The 21,580-nt window shown below is 41.8% G+C and overlaps 2 protein-coding genes across 2 annotated transcripts in view; both read right to left on the bottom strand.

Moving 5' to 3' along the window:
- TAAR1 (trace amine associated receptor 1) overlaps positions 1 to 453 on the bottom strand; it is a 6,943-nt gene extending 6,490 nt beyond the window's left edge. The window contains exon 1 of the mRNA XM_009999223.1: positions 5 to 453. Coding sequence (XP_009997525.1) covers positions 5 to 453 — 449 coding nt within the window. The remainder of the gene's footprint in view (positions 1 to 4) is intronic.
- Positions 454 to 1,399: 946 nt separating this feature from the next.
- On the bottom strand, positions 1,400 to 16,449 carry VNN1 (vanin 1). The gene is made up of 9 exons (XM_009999224.1): positions 16,232 to 16,449; positions 16,002 to 16,132; positions 14,585 to 14,777; positions 13,485 to 13,776; positions 12,647 to 13,020; positions 11,228 to 11,398; positions 10,883 to 10,970; positions 2,485 to 2,556; positions 1,400 to 1,437 (listed from the first exon to the last, which is right to left on the bottom strand). The coding sequence occupies exons 1-9, from the start codon at positions 16,442 to 16,444 to the stop codon at positions 1,400 to 1,402; spliced, it is 1,572 nt and encodes a 523-aa protein (XP_009997526.1). The 5' UTR covers positions 16,445 to 16,449.
- Positions 16,450 to 21,580: the final 5,131 nt, after the last annotated feature.

Raw genomic sequence — 21,580 nt, forward strand, 5'->3', positions numbered from 1 at the left:
AGCAGGAATCATCCAACTTACAAATATCATGACCAGGATAACACCATTATTTATCTTTGATTGGTATCTTAGAGGGTCACACACAGCATAGTAACGGTCGATGGATATGAAGGAAAGATGGAAGATGGACGCAGTGCTCAACATAATGTCCGTGCTTGTGTGGATCTTGCAGAACAGCTCCCCAAAGTACCAGCAGTTCTCAACAGAGCGCACCATGCTGCAAGGCATGATGAGGAATCCCAGCAAAAAGTCTACTGTAGCCATAGAAAGTATCAGGAAATTGGTAGGTGTATGGAGCTGCTTGAAATGTGATATTGAGACGATAACTGTCAAGTTACCAACCACTGTGGCCAGAATAATGCAAGCCATGAAGATATACACAGAAACACGGATACTGTTTGACCAGCTGTTCCTTACGCAAGAGCTGTTTAGGGAGTCACAGCACAGCTGCATCCTTACTGAGGTCTCAAATCCACATAGATATGCAGCACAGATACTGTTTTTTCTAATGCTGAGATGTACTTATAACTGTCTTTTTCTCTTCTGTATGGGGAGAGCTGCAGGGAGGAAATAAAAGGGCAACTGTAAAAACCTTCATTTATTTGGATGTGTAGGAAATGCACATTTCATTATTTATGAAGTATTAAACTATTTTGTAACAATACTTTTAACAGAATAATACTTTTCTTGTGAGACTTCCCTTGAAATGGAAGTCTCATTTGATAAAATCAACTGTATGTCTTGTATAGTGGGCAGATGAGACGATCTTTTCATTATTTTCTGTTTAAACTGTCCTAGTCTTCATCATCAAAATTGTTTGGAGTACTGTCTCTCTCCCTTTGCTCTTGAAAATTAGTAATTTTGGATTCTGGAGCTCCCTCAAATAATTTTTTTCATACATGAATCAAAGACCTAGAAGTCTGAAACAGAAAGCTAAGGCTGAGGACCCCAGGCTCAACCTATCCCCAGCCCTCTCCAGCCACAAGTGAACCAGCTGTGCAGCCTGGCCAAACCAGATGGCACTGCCTGACCAGATCAAGTCTTACTACAAAATTATTGTAGGCTTTAGCTGTAAGAAAAAATATCTAAGAGTTTTCCGACCTTTTGCTGCTAAATACAATGGAAGAGCCTAAGTAATCTGAAGCATTAGGTGTTGTATAAGCAAATATCTTTTCTGTTGGGCTCTACTTCAGTTCCACACTAGTAGTTTAGTATTATTTTGTAAATTTATTATGTTAATACTCCTTTTAGCCAAGGCATAAACATGGAGGGAAAAAAATTTCTGAACGTTGGTTTAGTCTGCAACTGAGGACACAAATACTAGCTGTCCTCTGTTCACAGTAGCATGTTCTGTTTGTGAGTATCTTTACAAAACTGTTTCATGGAAGTACTTAAGCACTTAGTAAGCAATTTTCATTGTTGAAAGATCTGGTTTTCCTATAATTAACAGAGAAATAGTGTTGTGAAAAATAAAGAACATTAGCAAATGCTATCCAGCAGCATTTCCGTTATGGTGTAACATGATTGTTTAAGTCAGCAAAATACTGACATGGCAAAACCAGCTAGAAGTAATTTAGCCCATTTACTTCAGGACTTTGCTGCCTCTGGATATTGTGGACAGAACACAACAGAATAATTAGATTTTTTTCTATTGAAACAAACATTATTACAAGCACACCATGCAGTCAGAAGCTAAATGGAAGCTGAATATAGATGACAAACTGGAGTTTACAAAACCCTGACAGCTACAGGGTTATAGCTAACAGCTTGTGTTTACAGAGAGGTTTTCAAGTAGTGCCAGGTAGTGGCATTCAAGTGCCAGGGTGAAGGTCCATCCAGAGGCACTCTCAGGAGTATAGGCCACAATCTGAGTATATTTATTTACTTTTTGGGATGCCTCATTTCCCTCTTTTTCTACCTACTAATGTTAATCACCATCTCTGCTCTTTTTCACTACACTTTAATTATCACTTAATGTGTTTCACTTTTGGTCAGTCTTTTCATGTTTCTTTTCCTGCCTGTTACTCCTTTGTTTGGTGTATTTACAGCCAGGTGGACGAAGGACGTCCAGGTGGATCTTTATTAACTCAACCTTCAACTTCCAGAGCAGAAAGAATTAAACACTGAATTAACTGCACATACTCAACATAATGATAAAAGTTTTTTAGCTCATTCCGGTTATAAATGTGTCACATAGATTTCAGCCTTCATTTGTTTTATGTGTAAATAAAGTAAGACAGTAAAATAGGCTATGAAACCAATAAAAAAGAATTAAGATGCTATGTCTAGTTTTCTGTTTAAAAGAAGAACAATTTCCTTATTGTTCTTTGACAGATAAACTTTTTAGCCTAAAAAATACAATCTCCCCTGGAAAATATTTTTCTTAAAAAAAAAAATAATCTTATTTTCAGGAGATTTTGGTTTATTTGTTAAATAAAAAGAAGAAACTGCAAGCAAAATATTGAGCAAACTGAAAGTGTGTGCCTTTGCTTGAAATGTGAATAAAATAAATAAAAATTAATGTGTCAGACTGCCCACAGGAGCTAAACATGGAGTAAGTTTTCAACAAGAAAGCAGAATACTTCACTTCCATAACTGTTTCAAAGTTTAAAATTCAATACAATGGAAATATGAAGAAGTATCCTTTGAAAAACCTATCCTCCTACCTTTCTTCCTTCACGATGGGTAGAAGTCTGCTCTTCACACTCACTTGTTTTCTGGTCATTGAGTGGCAACTCTTCCTTTTGAAGACCATCTCAAAAGACAGCCTCTTCACCATCATAACATCCACAGTTTGAGCAGCCTCCAGAAGCCCCTGGCGTGTTTCTGGAGGGTGTTTGGTACAATGAATAGCCTTCTTGGCTCCTTGCTCAGGAGGAGCTGTTAGTGTGAATAGTAGCTCAAATGGTTTATTTTGTCACCCACAAAATCATGGCTGCAACAGTGAGATTTTTTAATGGGACTTATTTGTAGGCAAATTTACTTCATATGGAGTTCATTTACTTGTTTGATTAAATGTGTAGTCACATTGGGAGCAGCCCAAGACCATCTAGGTGCAGAACAAAAAAGATAGCCTCCCTTCTGTAAGCTTCTAAAATATAGCAAAATAGGTAAGTTACAACAGCATGTAAGATTTCCTTGGAACGATATATTGTGTACAGAACAACCTGATGTGTATTTACCAGTCTAGTTCTGATTACTCTACTGAACAAACAGATTTAATCCATCAGCCTAATCAGTTAATAGCTATTTGCAAGATACAGCTACTAAAAAGGTGTTTAAAGTAAACACCTATTATTGGCTGTGTGGGAGTCACAGATGAGTAACATCAATTTTTTTCTCCACAAAGGGCCATGCAGCCTTTTAAAACAGTGATACTATTGAACGTAAAGGACTGTTAATATGGTGACCATCAGCTAAAGCCCAGTTATGTGGGGTACCTGAGGGTTATATGCACCAGGTAATTAAGATACTAATTCTTGCAAATTACACTTCAGGACCTGTGTTAGCTGCTTCATTATATTATGTGCACAAAAATAAAAATTAATGCAAACAACTCAGTTCTTTTATTTTTATTGAAGCTGCACTCATAAAGGTGCTGGAGTGTTGCAATGCAAGGTTCTCCTTGCTATGAGAAGAGGGCTTGCCAACCAAAGAAAATGCAGAAACAACCATCCAGCTGAGTGAGAATTGTTCAGTGTTGGGGAAATACCAAAGAGACATTAGGCAGCCAAGTACTGGTCTCAGAGAGGTCATCACCCTTTTGAGATTCATAGCTGTGGGCCTTCCTAGAAGCCAGACACTTCTCGAGGAGGGAAAGTTTAGTAATTACCATCTTGACATACATATTTTGGGACTTTGTGAAACCTGGTCTAGTGGGAGGTGGTCCTGTCCATGCAGAGGGTTGGAACTAGATGATCTTTAAGGTCCCTTCCAACCCACAACATTCTGTGATTCCATCATACATTTTATAGGAAGGTAAAATTTAAGGGAACAAATCCATGTTGCCTCACTGTACAAAACTCATAGTTATAAAGAAGTCTGGTGGCCAGTTCATTATGGGAACTTAGTCAAAGGGCACCCATGGGTGCAGACCCACTGTTCTCCTGCTGTGCCTCTTCTTTGGGTCATGCACTGGCCAAAATTCAAGGGAACCATTGGGATAGGCAGGTCTGCTTGAACTGTTGGGGTTTTTTTTCAGGAGCAGGTACCTCTCAGCAAACAGTCAAACTTCTGGGGGACCATCTGGGGCTTGGGAGCCTTTCTCTGCCCTGAGCAGCTCTGCTCCACTGCAGGCAGGCAGGCATGCAGCAGCCACCTGTGAAGTCTGGAGTTTTGTTTTGGAGAGAAAGGAACCTGGTGATGCTAAAAGTAAATTTCGTCCCTGATATCAGGACAGCTGGGCTCTCATCTCAACTTTACTTCTGAAGAAGACATGACTAACCCCTGGGACTGGCCAGCTTTCCTGCTCCTACCAAAATGCTCTCTGGGACAAGAGCTGCAAGCATCTAGCATGTACTTTGCAAAGAGTGAGTTTTGCTCAGGGAAGTAGCTGAATCATCATCCTTGGAGGGATTTAAAAGAAATGTAGTTGTGGTGCTCAGGGACATGGTTTAGTCATGGACTTGTCAGTATGCTAGGTTAATGGTTGGACCTGATGATCTTAAAGATCTTTTTCAACCAAAAATATGCTGTGATTCCAAAGGGGAGGAGAGAGAGTGGACTGGGGCTGGTAAGCATGACTCCCTGCAGTGGGGATGGGACCAGCCTAGGGATCAGCAGGTGCCTTTGACAGCCCCACAGCAGCAGGGGCTGCCCAAGGCCAGAGGAGCTAGAGGGCACAGCAGGATGTGTCTGTATAGACTGTTTTTGGAGATGCTCTTCACTCTTCTATAAAAGCCAACCCATGATCATAGCATTTAGCATTCCTAAACTCTGCATGTACCAGCTTGTACTGCACATTGGAAAGGAATGAACCACAGACCTGAAGGAAGCTGCAAGCATGGGGAGGGTGGTATTTAATAGCAACTTTACTGAAATGAATTTAAAGCAGCAGTTTCTAAGGTATCAAGGTAGTTAGCAATTAAGTTGGCCAAATTGTCAACTAATTTAGAGCAACAAGGAACACTTTGGTAACAAGCTGTCATGCTGTTGGTGCAGAATGGGCTTCTTAGTGCTAATATGGATCATGGAAATATTCTCATTCTTACTATTTATGGTATCAAGGAGAAATATGTCAAGCTCTATTTTTGGGAGACCTCAGAACACATAAATAGCAAATGTTTAACAGCTGTTTGAGTCTGCAATATATTAAAACAGTTCTAAATCAAAACTGGAAGTAAAAACTTGTCTACAAAATCATTGCTGTGGCTTTCTTTTCTGCAAAACTTACATTTCTGCAATAGTTAGTTTGCAGATTTTTGTAAAACATAGAAAAAGGGGTGGTGTCACACTGCCTAGCCTACCTTGGGTCACCTACATATCTCATTTGTTTTGAAAGCATAAAATAATTAACATGGAAAACAGCACAGCAGGGAACGGAAATAACAGAAAATAACACTTTTGCCAACCCATCCGAAAAAATATTTAAAATAATTGTTAAAAAATGATTCTGTCCTTCATAGGCAAGACTATGAAAGGAGCACTGGAAATGGGAAGAAACAGAAAGGTCCTCAGGAATCTTTTATCATGAAAAAAAAAAAAAGAAAAAGAAAAAGAAGCAGAACAGCACTGATTTCTGCTGTGATTGTTTTAGTTTGCTTTTCTATGGGTACAGTTGGATCATTTGATAAAAAATACCATTGTACAGTATCCATTAGGCAAAGGTAAGTTTCTTATTTTCTTATTTATGGTTCATTTTAAAAAACAGGTCTCTGTAGAGGGGAGCCATGGATTTCAAACTACTGGAGGCTCTAAGGTGGACCCAGGGTTGGAGAGGAATTTGAAAATATGTAACTCCACTCACCATTTATGCAGTCCTCTGGAAAACAGACACAGCATTACAAAAAATTATCTTCTTAATTTTCCATTCCTATGTTTGAAACCTGGGGAAAACGCACAAATTCCCAATGAGTTATTCAAAATAAATACTTCATTATATGGGTTAAATAAGATGTGCCAAATAGTAGTTTGCATGCTATTGCTGCAAACCTAACGCAATTCCATTGAAGGCAATCAGAAATAAGCCTAGATTTATACCAGAGGAATTTAAAGAACTGATGGGATGATTGACCTCTAGATTTTTCCTATGTTTTATATTCTTACTTTTCAATGGAAGCCATCACTTTGTTGCCAAGTAAAAAAGAGCTGTTTATACAGAGTAATGCAATGTTTGTGCTCTTTCTCAAAGTGCACTGCTTAGGATGAGGGCTATAAATCCAAAACTCAAAATAAATGTAAATTTCTGAAAAGCACAGAGGAATAAAAATTTCCAAGGAAATAATGCCCTCTCTCCCCAGGAGGGTGAACAAATCCCCCAGGCACCACAGAAAGCAGAGGCAGTGAGGTCCCCTGTGCCTCTCCAGTGCTCTTGTGCACCCACCAATGCCATGGGAGTTAATTTAGGACTGTGGCTGGTTCACAGGTATTCGGAGGCCTCCAAACACCATGTCTGTTATGCAGGCAAACGCAGAGGGAGTCAGTGGGCTGGAAACAGGTAACATCCCAGCTTTGTCATTCTGCATCCTCACAGCCCTGGAATAACTTAACAGAAAGTGAAGAGCCTGAATTGACAGTTGTGCATTAAAAGAGTTTTGGAACCTAGCTATCTTTCTCTTTCAGCTCTTGAGAGCAAATAGGTTTTTTTATCATCTCAGCCACCACCAAAACATCATTGCTGTTGGTGCTACAGAAAGAACGCAGTAATCTGTGCAGAACCACTACCACCTTCAGTTCTAACTACAGAAGATACATCTTTGAAACAAAACAATTTCTCAGACTAGCATGTTAGAAGCTCACAGTATTTCAGAGTGCATGACATGGAGATGGTACCTGCTCAGGAGTAACTTCCTCATCTCGGACCTGTGCAGCCTGCGGAGCCAGTGCAATGGTGACTCATCCCACACGGAACATCACACAGCTGAGCAGCTGCAGCCTTGGTCTGACTCTGGTTTACAGCCTGCTGGAAAGACCTTTTCAACAGGGTGACGTAAATATTAACTCTTCAGGAAAGATAAGCAAATAATAGATCTGTTTTTACTGAAGCCACTAGTAAATGCAAAGATGGCAGCATTTAAAATAAGTTAAAGCCAAACTCATGGAAAGAAGCATACAAAATAAAGACAAATATTTATTATGGTCAAATTACAGATGGAGCTAGCAGCACTGAACTGCTTTTAAGATAGCTTGATGTGTCTCTCCCTCCTTTCACTTTTGTGCAATGTTGCCAGACTTTAGCAATTTCAATAATATTTGAAAAAGTTGTTTATTTATCCCAGAGTAGATATTAAAAAAAAAACAAAACAAGCCCAACCACAATACTTCAACAGCATCTGAGAACAAGACCAATAAAAAATATATTGTTTCCTCCTAATTATAAAAATTCTGCTTGACTTTTATTTACTATGTTCTAGCGTTTATCTGCTTTGCAACAGCAGGGACTTAAGAGATGTTGATGGCCTATTTGTGTATCTCATACCATACCAGTGGAACTATGTCTAAATATGGCCAAATTACAAATCAGCAGTGGCCAAACTGCAGCTCATTGCTTTTTAAAGCACAGCTCATTGGCCAGCATCTGCATCTTCATATAGAAATATTTTTAGTATCGCTGTGGAACTCAAGGATAAGAGTCCTTCCAGACAGAAGTAATCCCAGGGAGAACTGATGTGCTTTGGGTCAGCCTTCCAGCTCTTGCTGCACTGAGGCTTCTCAGAGTCATGAGCAGCATCTGCGTGGCTCAGGCTGCAGTTTCTCTCTGGTGATTGGGGTGGGGTTGGGAGATAGGAAATGCAAGGTGATACAAGGGTCTGAACAAGAGGGAGAACTCTTGGTGAAATGAAGGTCTTGAAATGCGACATTCCAGTCTGGAAGTGTGGCTACTCTATTGGAAGCCACTGAAATCTAAAATTGCCAATAAAGGCTCATATGTTAGTAAAGAGTCTGCTGAAGCCTCTGTTCTCATGCACTACTCTTTGTTGCCTTTCACAAAAGCTGGATTTAGCAGTAAGTGAAGGCTGTTTTCCTAGAAGTATTGAATAAGCTTGATTGTTTCTACTTGCCCGTTTGCAAGTCCAGTGGACTGCAGATGCCATTTGTAAGGAAGGGGACCTCCCAGTACCATCCTTTGTTTCCACGTTGTTTGTTCCTGCAGGAAGCAGCAATGCTGTGCAGAAGCATTGCTGGTACCATGACACTGCAGGAACAACAACTCAACTAGTGCAGAAACTCCCTGTGTCAGCAGCGGTGCCCTTCTGTGCCCACCCTCGCTGCCCAGTCTCAGCAATACATGTGTGGGGAGCCTGATTTTCCAGCAAATTATTTCATTTTTCTCCTCAGTAGCAGCTCTGTGTCCTTTGAATATTCCTTTTTGGTCACCGAAGGAGAGGTAAAAATGCACTGGAGTTAGTTTGTGCTTGATTTATTTTTTGTTATCAAGTTCCTGTTTGCTATCCACCTCCTGCACAATACCTGTGAGACTGAAAGGGAACAGATGGCAATGACAGGAGGTTTACCTGTTTAAATGTGCCTCTACCAGCCTGCATAACTTTTTGCTCATGCAGGTGAGGGTTGGTGAAGGGAAAGTAAATATTTCTCTTTTTTCTATTCTCCCTCCCCTTTCCTCCTCTCTGTAGTCCATTTTGTTCTTACCTGCAATTGTTGCTGTTTCTTCCTTCATTGCCTTGCAACCCTTGCTTCTCCCAGCTGCCCATGTGGACTAATGCCCTAGATGAACCACCTTTGTACAGGTCCCTTTCCTCCTTTTTAAGATACTGTGTCTGTATCTGTTACCACACATTATTAGGTGGGTCATTTCACACCGCAGGTTTTGAAGATTTCACTGAACATTTGGTCATTTTCTGGGAGGATGCTAGGACTTCATTTTTACACCTAGTCAGCACTTGCATTTGAAGCCAGTGGCAATCATGTTTTGACTATATACAGTATTTTTGTAATATGAATGATTCTGGCATCTCAAGCTAGCTGCCTAAATTAGTGTAACATTAGTTACGTTGTTCATCATCTCCTCATCTATATTAGAGGACAGATAAAAATTACTTCTGGAAGTGCTGTGATTGTAAATGTTCATAAGACATCAGGATATTACCCAACAATGAGCCTTGGGAAATCAAAGAGGAGAATGGGTTGCATCCTCAGTGACAGAAAAACAATAAATGTAAGAAAAGACTGCAGAAAACAGCTGGCATTGTAAGACTCCCTTAACAACACACAAGAGTTGTTACATTAAGTGATGCTCAACCCTTAAATGCAAGAGGTTTTGTGGCTGCTTTTTGTTTAGTCTAACTCTGAACTTGGAGGAATCCCTGCAAAAAGATGCTGATTTTAACTTGAATAGACCATCTAAAATGCCTAGTGTAATATTAAAGATATGCTCAGAAACTCTTCACCAAAATGAATGTTCAAGCCTGTTGCTAGGTAATGACGACTGATCAAAATTGAGGATTTTTGTGTAGCTCTAGTCCTTATACACACAGCCATCCGATACTCCTGAGTTACAGCTAAAGGACATCTGTTATGAAAGGCACCACACATGTATTTTTATGCACACCTGCCAAAGATTTCTGTCCTTCAGCCTAGCTACCAGGAAATAAACCACTGTCCACTAATGACCACAATTTTACAGCTTGCTCTTCCATTTTATATCTCAGTGTCAAATATATTTGATTTCTACCTAGGCAAGTATAATTCTTCTTTTGAACAATGACTTTCCATTAATGAATTATTGTCCTTTTGCAAATTGATTAGGTTAGCTATTGCAGAAAACTCAGCATGAAGAAAACTCTGAGAAAACTGGAGAGGACAACCATGAACCAATTAGGGGATAGGAATTAAACAAACGTTTGTACATTCTTGATCAATTTTAGTACAGTTTGTCAGCTGGGTGACAAACCAAGACACTGAGGATTTTACAGGGCTAGAGAACCTAACTTCTGCCAAGGTGGAAGCTATATACCAGGTCACTTGCTGGCGTATTCACTGGATGCAAACAGTTCCAGCACTGAATAGCCTCCAGTGCAGCCAGCCAGCACTGACAAGCTGTTGATCAGAGCTGCCAAGCAGAATAATTTGGAGGTTTCATTTCCAAGTTTTGGCTCAACAGGCATGTCAAAGGTATGATGATTCATGCTGAGTTGTGACAAAGATGTTGTGGCAGGTTTTGTTTCAGGGTTGGCTCTTTCATTGGAGCTCTTGCTCAGCCTCCATGATGTGCTATCCTGTGCTGTCATGTTACACATGCTGTGCAAGATTGGCATAAGAACAACAAAACCAAAGCAACACAAATAGGGGAAAATAAGTGTAAGTGAGGTAAAAGAGCAGACTTGCATAGGTCAGAATAAGTAGTTTATATCAGAGACAAAGCATTATTGACCCTTTTTCTATAGAATCACATCTTTCACTTTTTTATTTACTGGTGTCATAATCATCTGCAATTAGAAAATATGCAATGCCATTTTAATAAGAATGTGTAATCTGGCCCACAATACATTTTTTCTCAATAAATGGTAGCAATAAAATAGTATTGCTGCATTATTACTAAACAAAACACATCAATAAGAAATTTGTGCAACTGGAAATAAGAAACAGAGTTGGGACTGTTGTAGGAGAGGATGATGTGTCTCATTTGTACAGATTAATTGAGTACAACTTCAGCCATGGCATTATCACAGGATGGCTGTTGGTCATGGGTCTTGTTTCAGATGGTCCTTTTCATACCATCGTCCAAAAAGCGTCACAGTGACAACTGGTTTTGTTGGTCTTGTTTTGCTTATCAAGCGCCCATCGCTCAATACCTGATTGAGAAAGTAAGAGGAGCACACAATTAGAGGAGTAACCATACAAACAGGCTAAGAGCTCAGGAAGATGTGACAAAACAGGACAAGATACATGAGACCATAACTCATACTGAATCTAATGACTTCATTAAAAGGTATTTAAGAGATCTGATTATTCACTATGAGCCCTTTCCCTTTGGCTGTTTTGAGACACCTTATTGCATTACTGTCCCACAGAGAACCTAGCATGACACAGCTCCAGGGTGCGCCATTACCTCAAACTCCCCAGGGGCCAGCTGCACTCCACTATACAAGACTTCTGGAAAGATATAGTTGGTGCCAAAGGTGCCACTGAGGGAGAACATCTCAAACTTGGTGTGAGCCGTCTCCACCGGCTGCCCGCACGTGCTCAGGTCTGTGCTCTTGCACTTGAGCAGTGTGCATATCTGTGGGGAAGGGTAGAAAACAAGGTATTTAGCAAGAGGAGAACACTCTGGGAGGAAAGCCTTGTGTCATCAAAGTTACTGTGTATTAGAACAGGTGACAGTCACAGGATCTCTATTAAATTATGTTTAAGCAACTCTTTTTAGTTGTAGTTTATATTTTCCCCCTTGATGTGATTGGGGTTATTCTAGATCTGCATTGCCTTAGTAGAAATAACCTGCTTGTGAGAAAAGTGTTGCCATAGAACCTTATTTCATCCCTGAAGCCAAATCCTGTCATTTCCACTGATTCTTCTTATGGCCACATCTCTTGTTTGAAGGCTTATTTCCCGCATGTCTTGGTAAGATGAGTTTGTGAACAGAAATTTCAGGCAAATGAAACAAAGTGCTCCTCATGGGTATGTTGTGCAACTGTACACACAGGTCCTCTTACTGGTATTTGTACGTGTTGCTAAGGAGAACTCATCAGCCTGGTAGTCCATGGGAAATCTGATTTTGATGTTCTCCATCCAACTCCTGGTGAATATATGTCAAGATGATGATAATTTGTTGCAGTTTTGTGTTAGTAGTTGCAGCATATAGAGGGAGGTAGGAAAGGTTATGTTTTCCTTTTGTTCTTAGAGTTAATTATCCAGCTGATAAATGTTTATGAACATCATGAAGAAATATGCAATGGGGCTAGCACTCCTGAGAAGATTCAAGGGATGTTTGCTGGGTTTGCTGACAGGTGATGGAGGAGTTTTTTAATTTGTGTCAGGTACTGGGGAACACAAGAAGTGTGTTTGCAAACATCAGAAGTATTATTCATCAGCAAATATGGTTTTGTGTTGAAATGCACATAAGCAGAGAAATAAAGAATAAAATTTTCTCACTATGTTCTAATGGAATGAAAAAAAATCAGAGGGAAAAAAAAGAAGACTGGAAATTTCTGTCTTCTCTTGAAAATTCTGTACTGATAGACACTATTTGCCAGCTTCCAGAATAACTGAAATAAGTTTTTCAAATGAACTCATCTGGAACTTGGAATTTATTCAAGCTAAGCATGCCTATAACAAGTGATTATAGTCGGGGAACTTGGAAATGGTTCAGTGATCTCTCCACTTTTTAGCAACTACCTCCCATTGCTAACAAATAGGACACCAGGACTCCAGCATACAAGAAAGTCATTGTCTTTTCCCTCCATGGAGCTGAAGGTTTCTCCCTGTAAAGAAGCTTCCTAAAATAAGCACTGCCTCTCCAATGGATCATTACCTGCAGATAGTATTGTCCTTCAACAACATGAAGCCCATCAAATGCACCTAGAACATAAACTTCATCTTCTTGTTTCCCTGCCACCTTGTAGCTCAAGTGACAGCAGAGGTCCTTCTGGCAAACAGTGCGGTTCCCTTCAGGCTTTGTGAGCTCAGTCAAAGTGAATCGGTCGTGGAAGATGAGTCCTCCAAATTCATGGTCATTTGGAGAGAATCTTTTGACACTTGAAGCATAGGAGCTCCAGTTGACAGCAGGAGGGGAGGGAGGAGAAAGGCGAGGGTGTGAATCTAGTTCAGCAGTGAGGAGGCAACCATCCTCGGTTTTCATATTGTAGTAGTAAGTTCTGGCTCTGTCTGGTGCATAAATACCACTTCCTGAGGAGTTAATACAGAAAGAAAAAAAATGAATCACATTGTCATTCAAATTGTTCTTACTGCTAGCTTATCTGCTTCTGGATAAATAAGACGGAAATTGTAGTCTCACCAAAGGTGACTGTTAACAGCTCAGTACATAGAGATCCTGCTTTGGCAAAGAATAGCTTCTAATTGCCTGGGTGATGTCTGCTCAGGATAGCCAAAATGTCACAGGGCTGTCAGTGGGTGTTATCTCCCCAGTTCTCTTTTGTCCCGTACACAAAGAATTGCTTATGAATTCCTTTACTCCTGGCTAGTGGATGTAAAAGAACCATCTGCCCATTGAGATATTAGCATACATTATTATAATGTATTTCTTGTTTTATAAATACGTATTATTCCTTTGCAATATTGCCTTGCAGAACGGGGATTAAAGATTCATAGGCAGAAGGATTTTTCAGACAGAGTGAGGATTAATTAATTACCTGTCATAGATGAGCCAGTGTAGTGTGTATTAGCAGCTAGGAAGTTGACACCCATGCCCATGGCCCAGGCAGAGTGAAACTCAACCGCAGTCAGAAACGGCAGGACGTTCATCCACGCCGTTGGGAAGAGCACGGTGTCCACCTGCAACTCACTCACCAGGACCACAGCAGGCTTGTGGAAAAGGATGTCAAAACATGTGAAAATGCCAAACTTCCCAAAGGGGGTCTCAAAGGTGACAGCTTCTGGCTCTTTTGGGTAATTAAACTGGGTTTCTGACATAAAGAGATTATACTGTAGGAGAAGGAAAAAAGAGATACTGGTTAAAGGCACTTACTGCAATACCCTGGACTCATTCCCTAAAACTACTCAGAATTACCAGAGAAGTTTTTTGACCTGTGTTCAAAGATTTCACATGTTGGAAGTCAGGCTTAAGGGACTGGGACATCTGGCTTATGAGGAAAGGCGAGGAGACCTGGGACTGTTTAGTCTAGAGAAGAGATGACTGAGAGGCCTGTCACTGAAACAGGCTGCCTTGAGGTTGTGCAGTCTGTTTCTCTGGAGAATTTCAAGACCCATCTGGGTGGATTTCTGTGCGACCTGACCTAGGTCATCGTGCTCTGGCAGAGAAATTGGACTACATGATGCCCAGAGGTCCTTTCCAGCCCCTAACTTCTATTGACTCTCTATGATCAGGGAAAAAAATAAATAAAAAATAAGAAAGGGCCTGTCTTCCTTAAAGTCAAGATGCAGATGAACATTTCAAAATGCTGGAATGTGAAGGGGCAGTGTGGTGAGGAAATGGCACTGAAAACTTGAGCAGCATGGTTTCTAGTAACAGGGAGTTAACAAACTGAAGAAGTCAACCAAAAATATAAGCCATGAAACTGGACTTGAGGAATAATTTTTCATTCTAGCCTGTTTGGCGAAACATGGCAGCAAATGGAAATTTGGAGTCAATAATTCACACAAACAGAGAAATTATTTAAAATTATAAATTAGAACCAAAAATCTGTCATGGAACAGTGACTGGCATTTAATTACCTTGCCAAATTTTGGAATCTGTGGAAAAATAACTCCTGACTTTCCAAGGGCACTTTACCTTGTGGTAACGAGCCACCAGTTTCCCCTCCGGGTCAAAGACAACATCAGTGTTGTACTGATAGCGACCGTCACTGGGGCAGCTGGGATCACTGGAGTTACATGGCTTCTTGTCCCCAATGTTTGCAGCCACATAGATGGAGTTATTCCTGGCCATGCAGCTCAGCCGTTCCTGCACTGGAGCTGGAGCAAATCTAATGCATTTTAGAAAAAACGACTAAGAAAATCTGATCTGTCAGTGATGTCCATCACTGGCGTGCTGAGGGCACTGGTAGTGCCTCTAGTCCTGCAGTCATGGCAGGGCAGGTGGATTCATAGGGTGGCTGCAGGACTCCCTCACATTGCTTCCCACACCTTGGGACAGGTCCCATAGCACTTCCATCTGTGTCTGGAGGGACATGCTGCCCTTGGGCTGCCTGCCAGCACCCCTCAGCACCCAAAACATGCTCTGCAGCAAGTGGGTGACCCTGGAGCTGGGAAAGAGCAGCAGAGGAATTACAGAGCACAGGAAGAGACAGACTTGGTGTCACAGAAGAGAACACCTTAGCATCTGACATAGTATCATGTGTGAACTGTAGTTCTACAGGCATACCACAGTGGCAGTTCCATGGCTGAGAACTTACTAAAATCCAGCACACAGCTACAGCTTAACAGGATTCTGCTGGAACATGATGCTTGAACCATGTTCAAGTCTCTAGCACAGACTCTAGCAATTTGGATTTTATCTTATCTTAACTGTGGAAAACTAATATTAAGACTTTCTGGGCTTGTATCACTCCAAGGTTTGGACTTTGACTAGTGACCTAATCATTTATTACCTGCTCAGAAACTAGATCTGGACTGTCAACAGAAATGGCATGTGTGCTTTTATTTGAAAACCTGCATTTATAAAAAAACCCACAAACCAATAAAACAAATAAAAACCCATCTGGAGAATTTCCAATCAGTTCTATTCAAAACAGTGTGACAAATCCAAAACCAGAGCAAGAAGCAGCATATTCTAGCATCAAAGATTTCACATGAAAAAAAAAAATTAAAAAAATTTAAAAAAGAAAGTAGTTTCTATGTGATGTACTCAGGGGGGGTTGGACTAGATGATCTTTCGAGGTCCCTTCCAACCCCTAGGATTCTATGATTCTATGATTCTTCTACCCTGGGCAATCCAAGTTCTGTATTTTGTTTGAATTTCTCTTGAAAGTGTTTAATTCAAAACCCATTTTTTTAAAACAGGCCTTCCTAGTAATTTAGTCATGGACATGCTGTATCTTTTAACATGTAAGTTACCTTCACATACAACCTGAATTGAAATTTACCCTCATGTCAAAAGCATTAGCAGTAATCAGGCATTTATTGGGGCCAGCTCCTGATTCCATGAGGCATTAATTTGAAACCACATAAATCACTGCAGAAAGAATCACCTTGTGGGGTCTGTGCAGGGAATCCAGTTCACTGCCGGGTCAGGAATATCCTCCAGGTAGGGGTAGATGGTTTCTCTTGTGAAAAGCCAGCCATAAATGCCATCTTCAGGAGTCACAATGATGTGGGCGCCCTGACACAACAAGATCTGTTACAGTTTCACTCCAGATAACCAGGAAGTTCAGCAAGAGCAGAAAGTGCTAATTATCAATGCTCCTGAGACACTTCGTACCTGCTGGGCAGCTTTCTTGATGGCCCCTTCCAAGACATCCATGTTTTTGTTCATCAGGGCCAAAGCATCTTCGGGAGACGTGGGCTGGAGGGTGGCATCTGGCAGGATGACACTGTGCTCGTAAACGGCTGCGATGAAGGTGTTGGAGGCAAAGGCCTGGGGGACTGTGAGTGCCACCACGGCAGCAAGCAGGAGAGGCTGGGAAGGGAGCATGGCTGGGGCCTTGCAGCAAGGGCCAGGCACGGGGAATATAAACTCCTTAGAAAGAGAAGGAGTAAAGGTTAGTAAGTCTGCTTTGCAAATAATCTTCTATTGAGTAATCTGGGAAGTGCAGCACAGTTCTGCCAACAGCAGGGACACCTGTTTGTAGGTAAGAAGTCAAAGAAACACTTTTAGTAATTGGAACTTGTCTCCAGTTTGAACTGCTGTCAACAAAAGGTGAAGGAAAGGCTAAGAGGGCATGTCCTAGGCCATGCTGACCTACAGGGTGTCTGTGGAAGGAGCACTTACACTCTCCTTTTTATACATTCTCTCCAGACTCACAGCTCCTAGCATGCTGTGAGTCATGGAGAAGCAGTGCAAAAGGAGCATGCATGGAAATAAAAGAGGGACAAAGTTTAACTTTGAAGGAGGGAGGAATTGCTGGTCTGTCAAAGGGCTATCTTGGAATGAAGTGTCACTGGTAATATACAGGAATGTGTAACAGCATGCAGTAAGGATGTCACAACTAACAAGAATAAAATATTGGGCAATGCAAAGACTAATTTTGCCACTTTAAAAATATGTAATTAAACACATGGCTAGGAAGAACTGTCCAATTTTCCATAGAATCATAGAATATGCTGATTTGGAAGGGACCTATCAGGATCATCAAGTCCAACTCCTGTCCCTATGTAGGGCACCCCTAGAATCATACCATGTGCCTGAGAGCCAAATGCTTCTTGAACTCAGGCAGGCTTGGTGCTGTGACCACTTCCTTTGGTAGCTTGTTTCAGTGCTCAACCACCCTCTGTGTGAAAAACCTTTTCCTGATATCCAAATTAAACTTCCCCATATTCATCTTCCTGCCATTTCCCTGAGTCCTGTCATTGGTCACCAGAGTGAAGAGGTCAGTACCTGCCCCTTCTCTTCCCCTCATGAGGAAGCCATAGGCTACAAGGAGGTCACCCCTCAGCCTTCTCTTCTCCAAGCTGAATAATCCAAGTGACCTCAGCCACTCCTCATAAGACATCCCAACCAGGTCCTTCACCATCCTCGTGGCTCTCCTTTGGACACTTTCCAATAGCTTTATGTCCTTTTGATATTGTGGTGCTCAAAACTGAATGCAGTTCTCAAGGTGAGGCTGCACCAGTGCAGAGTAGAGCAGGACAATCACCTCCCTCGACTGGCTGGCAATGCTGCACTTGGTGCACCTCAGAACATGGTTGGCTCTCAACCATGGGCACACTGCTGGCTCATATTCAGTTTGCCATCAACCAGGACCCCCAGGTCCCTCTCCACCACCTTGCTGTCCAGCCACTCGTTCCCTACTCTGTCCTTACCACCAGGGTAGCCCCATCCCAGATGCAGAATCCAGCAATTGCCCTTGTTAAACTTCATGTGGTTGGTGACTGCCTGTCTCTCTAACCTGTCAAGGTCTCTCTAACCTGTTGAGGTCTCTCAACAAGGCCTGCCTATCCTCAAGGGAGTTGACAGCTCCTTCCAGCTTTGCATCATCAGCAAACTTACTTAGAATTCCTTCGAGTCCTGCGTCCAAGTAATTGATGAAGATGTGGAAGAGGACTAAGCCTAAGATGGAGCCCTGCAGGACCCCACTAGTGACCAGTCACCCATTCACTGTCACTCTTTGTGCTCAACCTGTGAGCCAGTTTCTCATCCATCGTATGGTAGGCTTATCCAGCTGTATGCAGGACATTTTGTCCAAGAGAATACTGTGAGAGATAGTATCAAAAGCTTTGCTTAAATCTGGAAATATTACATCCACTGGCTTCCCTTGACCAGATAGGTGGGTTTGTTGCTATACTTTTCTCTGTCATTCACTGCAACAGATTTTTGCTATCTATATTGGCTCAACTCTTCCACCAGGTGAAAGGTGGATATGCCATCCCTGGAGCTGGTCTTCAGTGAAGTTTGAGTGGCAAAATTGCATGTGTTAAAAATGGCTTATTTCTAATGTCTGCCTGTTCCCCAATGCCTCTGCTATGTGCCACTATGCATAGTTTGCTTCCCTGAGTTTCTTTAGACCAAAGTAATTAGCATCTCACTGTACTTAGATGTCATACACTTAACATGCCAGCAACAGAAATGTCCCCTGCATTTATCCCAGTGGCTCTCCCAGTTGCTTCTGTTCAGCTGTACATCACTTTCCAACAGCCTTTCACCAGAAAATATGCATCTAGAAGGAATATTTTCCTCTGAAATCAGGCAGGTAAGCCATCTGCCAGACCATAAACTGAGTACCTCATTTTCTGGCTGCCATTAGCCTGAAGCAGAAGGGCAGGCGAGTCCACCAAGTGCAGTGGCATGTCTGCTCCTCTGCTCATCTTTCCGGTCCCCAGGGACATGCTGTGTATTGAGAGGCCTTATTTTTTAATCTTTTGCTTCAATTCACTTCAAATGCATTTTTTGCTATGATATTTTCCATTGTTTGGCTTTCTAGCAGTTGCAGTATTCTCATTTGGAAAAAGTTTTCTGAATCAGGAGAAGCAGAACAGGCTGTCTGCCATCAGCTGCAGCAGACCATCACTCTAGAGCTGTCTCAGATAAGACAGAAATGTGAGTGAATGAAAGCACAGGAGAGTTCCCTGCAAGAGTAGCACCGACCGAGGGTTTCAACCATCAGGAATATTTATTTGCATCTGGTAACACTCACCTCTAAGGTACTTGTCTAGATTTTGCTAGCTACAGCATGCTCATTGTTTGACTAAACATTCACCAATTAGTGAGAGTTTATAGCCTGGGCTAAAGATTCAGCCCCACGTTGGCACCAATAGATCATTGTCCCTGTTCAACTCAGGATCGGCGATTAAACCAGCAACAATAATTGTCTTGATCCCCTCCCCCTCCCATGTAGGGAGGGAAAGGAAAGAGAATAAAGACAGAGGCTCTCACATTGAAAACCAGACAGCTTTGATTAAATCCTACTGATAAAAGAAAATACATACAATTACAGACAAATGTGTTCAGGAATGTGCAAAACCCTATAGCCTTCCCCTACGCCCAGCAACTCCCATGGTATCTCCTGAGCTGTGAACAGTTCTGAAATCTCCCAGAGCTGCCATAGAGAGCAACAGAGCAAACAGGAACTGAGGGGGGAGTTACGAGCATCAGGAATGCATGAGCCTAGGAATCAAATATGATGGATAGACAGAGTCCTCCCCAGATGCTAGCCATGGACAGAAGAGAAGGGAAAAAGCAGCAGGAAGGGGCTTGACTTCTACGATCCCTGAGATTACACAGACATAGGGAATAGAATATTTTGTTCAATGTTGCTGTCTCTCTAGTCTACTCCTTCCTATGGGAGGGTCTGCAGATAAGGCTCTTCTGCTCCTTCAGCATCTGAGGCTGCAGAGTCAACAAGCAGAGCAAAGCATCCTTGATGTCTCAGCAGTAACATAAACATCCCAGTGTTATCAGTCCCCTAGCTGGAAAACTTGCTGCTAGTTAAAAGAGCTCACTGAAGGAAAAAACCAAACAGTGAAAAGAAAAGCGGCTTCACCCTGGCTCAAACCAGAACACTCATTCAGGAGATTAAATACAAGCTTTTAAAAGATTGGAAAAAAGCTTGGAAGCTTTTTTTCAATCCCTCTGTTTTTCTTATCAAACTAAATTTGCCTTGAGTCACATTGACAACAACTATAAGTCTGAAGGAGGAAGCAGTAAACGATTCCTTGTTTAGCAACAGCTCAGACAAGTCAGCCCAGAATGGTGACTTTGCTGGCAGGGCTGAGTAGAAAAAGTTACAAGTGCAAGGGCTGGGGCACAGCCCTGCAAGTTTTAAGTCACACTGCCAGGATAGGGGGGTTTGTGTAGTACAGTGGGATAGAGGCAGCTCTGCCTGCCTCTGCAGCAGCAGGCACTACTGCAGCAGCAGGCATTACTACACCTACTGCCTGCAGAGCTGGGAGCTCACCCGGGAGCAAGGAACTCAATCCTTTTAAACAAACAAACCCACTGAATAAAACTTAACAAAACTCCAGCAGTCCAGGCAGTACATGGCTGTCTGCAATGTAAGAGGAAATTTATCCTAGAGCTCCCTCTACTTTTCACACCTTCACCCTCCAAATCCACTCTCCTCACCCCTCTTTACTGTGCTCTCCCCAGTCTGTGCTACTGCGTGAGGACTGTGGTTATCTGAGGACTTACTTCTGTGGGCAGGCTGCGATCTGATGCTAAATCTGCTTAGCTGTAGAGGTCATCCGTCTTCAGACTGTGGTCTTGCTTCTTGTGTTAAGAGAGACTGTGTGGAAGATGACTACTTATTTGAAGGGTTAACCTGGCTGTGGAGAAGCCTGTGTGACAGGTCACACCTGCAACCAGGCAACCACAGAGAAGCAGCCAGTACATGTAGGCAGGGGTGAAGAAATTGGAAGCCACTAATTTTTAGCAACAGCAAATTGACCTGCTGCTTGGTTGTAAGAGGACACCATGTTCTAGGGCATAGATATACATGTAGAGATACAGTACTTTTTCTCCACAAACAAGTAGAGTGTTTTCCATTCCTTCTATTACATGAATTGTAGAGTGTTACAATTTAATAGAGACTAAAATCTTGTTCTTACAATGTTGACTTTGTTCAAAACCAATGTATTTTACATCCTGCAAGTCTATTTTTCATTACTTTGGTCAGATTAAATTTGAACAATGTTTTAATTTCAGAACAAACATGCAGAACAAAGAACAGAATTAATAGCACACAGAAATCTAAGTCATGCCAGGCAAAACAATCCAGTTCACTTGCTTAGAAGGTACAGTCTTCAGAGCCTGCATGCACAGACATGCCAGTGATTCCATCTGCGCAAGCTGTTGGCCAGCCTTTCCCAACACCTGACTCTCCCTTGCACCAGCAAGAGCAACCATTTCACTGGAAGACAGATATGCACCTGCAAAATGGCTCATTTTGAGGATTTCTTATATGGACCCACCTAGCTTACTGAAAAAGATGACACAGTTACCAGTTCCCTTGTGGGAAGGAAATTTTCCACACCCTAAGAACATGGCCAGAAATACTAGATTCCCATAAGTTAGGGCATAGCATGGTTACACATTACACTGTGTGCTGAGTTTAATAACTGTTTTTGAAGCAAAGGTGTTCAAGGCTTATTTTTGTTTTCAAAGTAAATGAAAAAG

This window comes from Chaetura pelagica, unplaced genomic scaffold (assembly GCF_000747805.2).
Source record: "Chaetura pelagica isolate M959 unplaced genomic scaffold, ChaPel_1.0 scaffold90, whole genome shotgun sequence".
Lineage (NCBI taxonomy): Eukaryota > Metazoa > Chordata > Aves > Apodiformes > Apodidae > Chaetura > Chaetura pelagica.

What these genes read in the sequence shown, in the direction of transcription:
- VNN1 (XM_009999224.1), bottom strand. Translation starts at nt 16,444, where the DNA reads ATGCTCCCTTCCCAGCCTCTCCTGCTTGCTGCCGTGGTGGCACTCACA. An exon ending in TCAAGAAAGCTGCCCAGCAG is followed by an intron (nt 16,133 to 16,231) that starts GTACGAAGTGTC and finishes TTGTTGTGTCAG; the next exon opens with GGCGCCCACATCATTGTGAC. An exon ending in TGGACGATGGTATGAAAAGG is followed by an intron (nt 2,557 to 10,882) that starts ACCATCTGAAAC and finishes TGTTGAAAACTT; the next exon opens with ACTCCATGTTTAGCTCCTGT.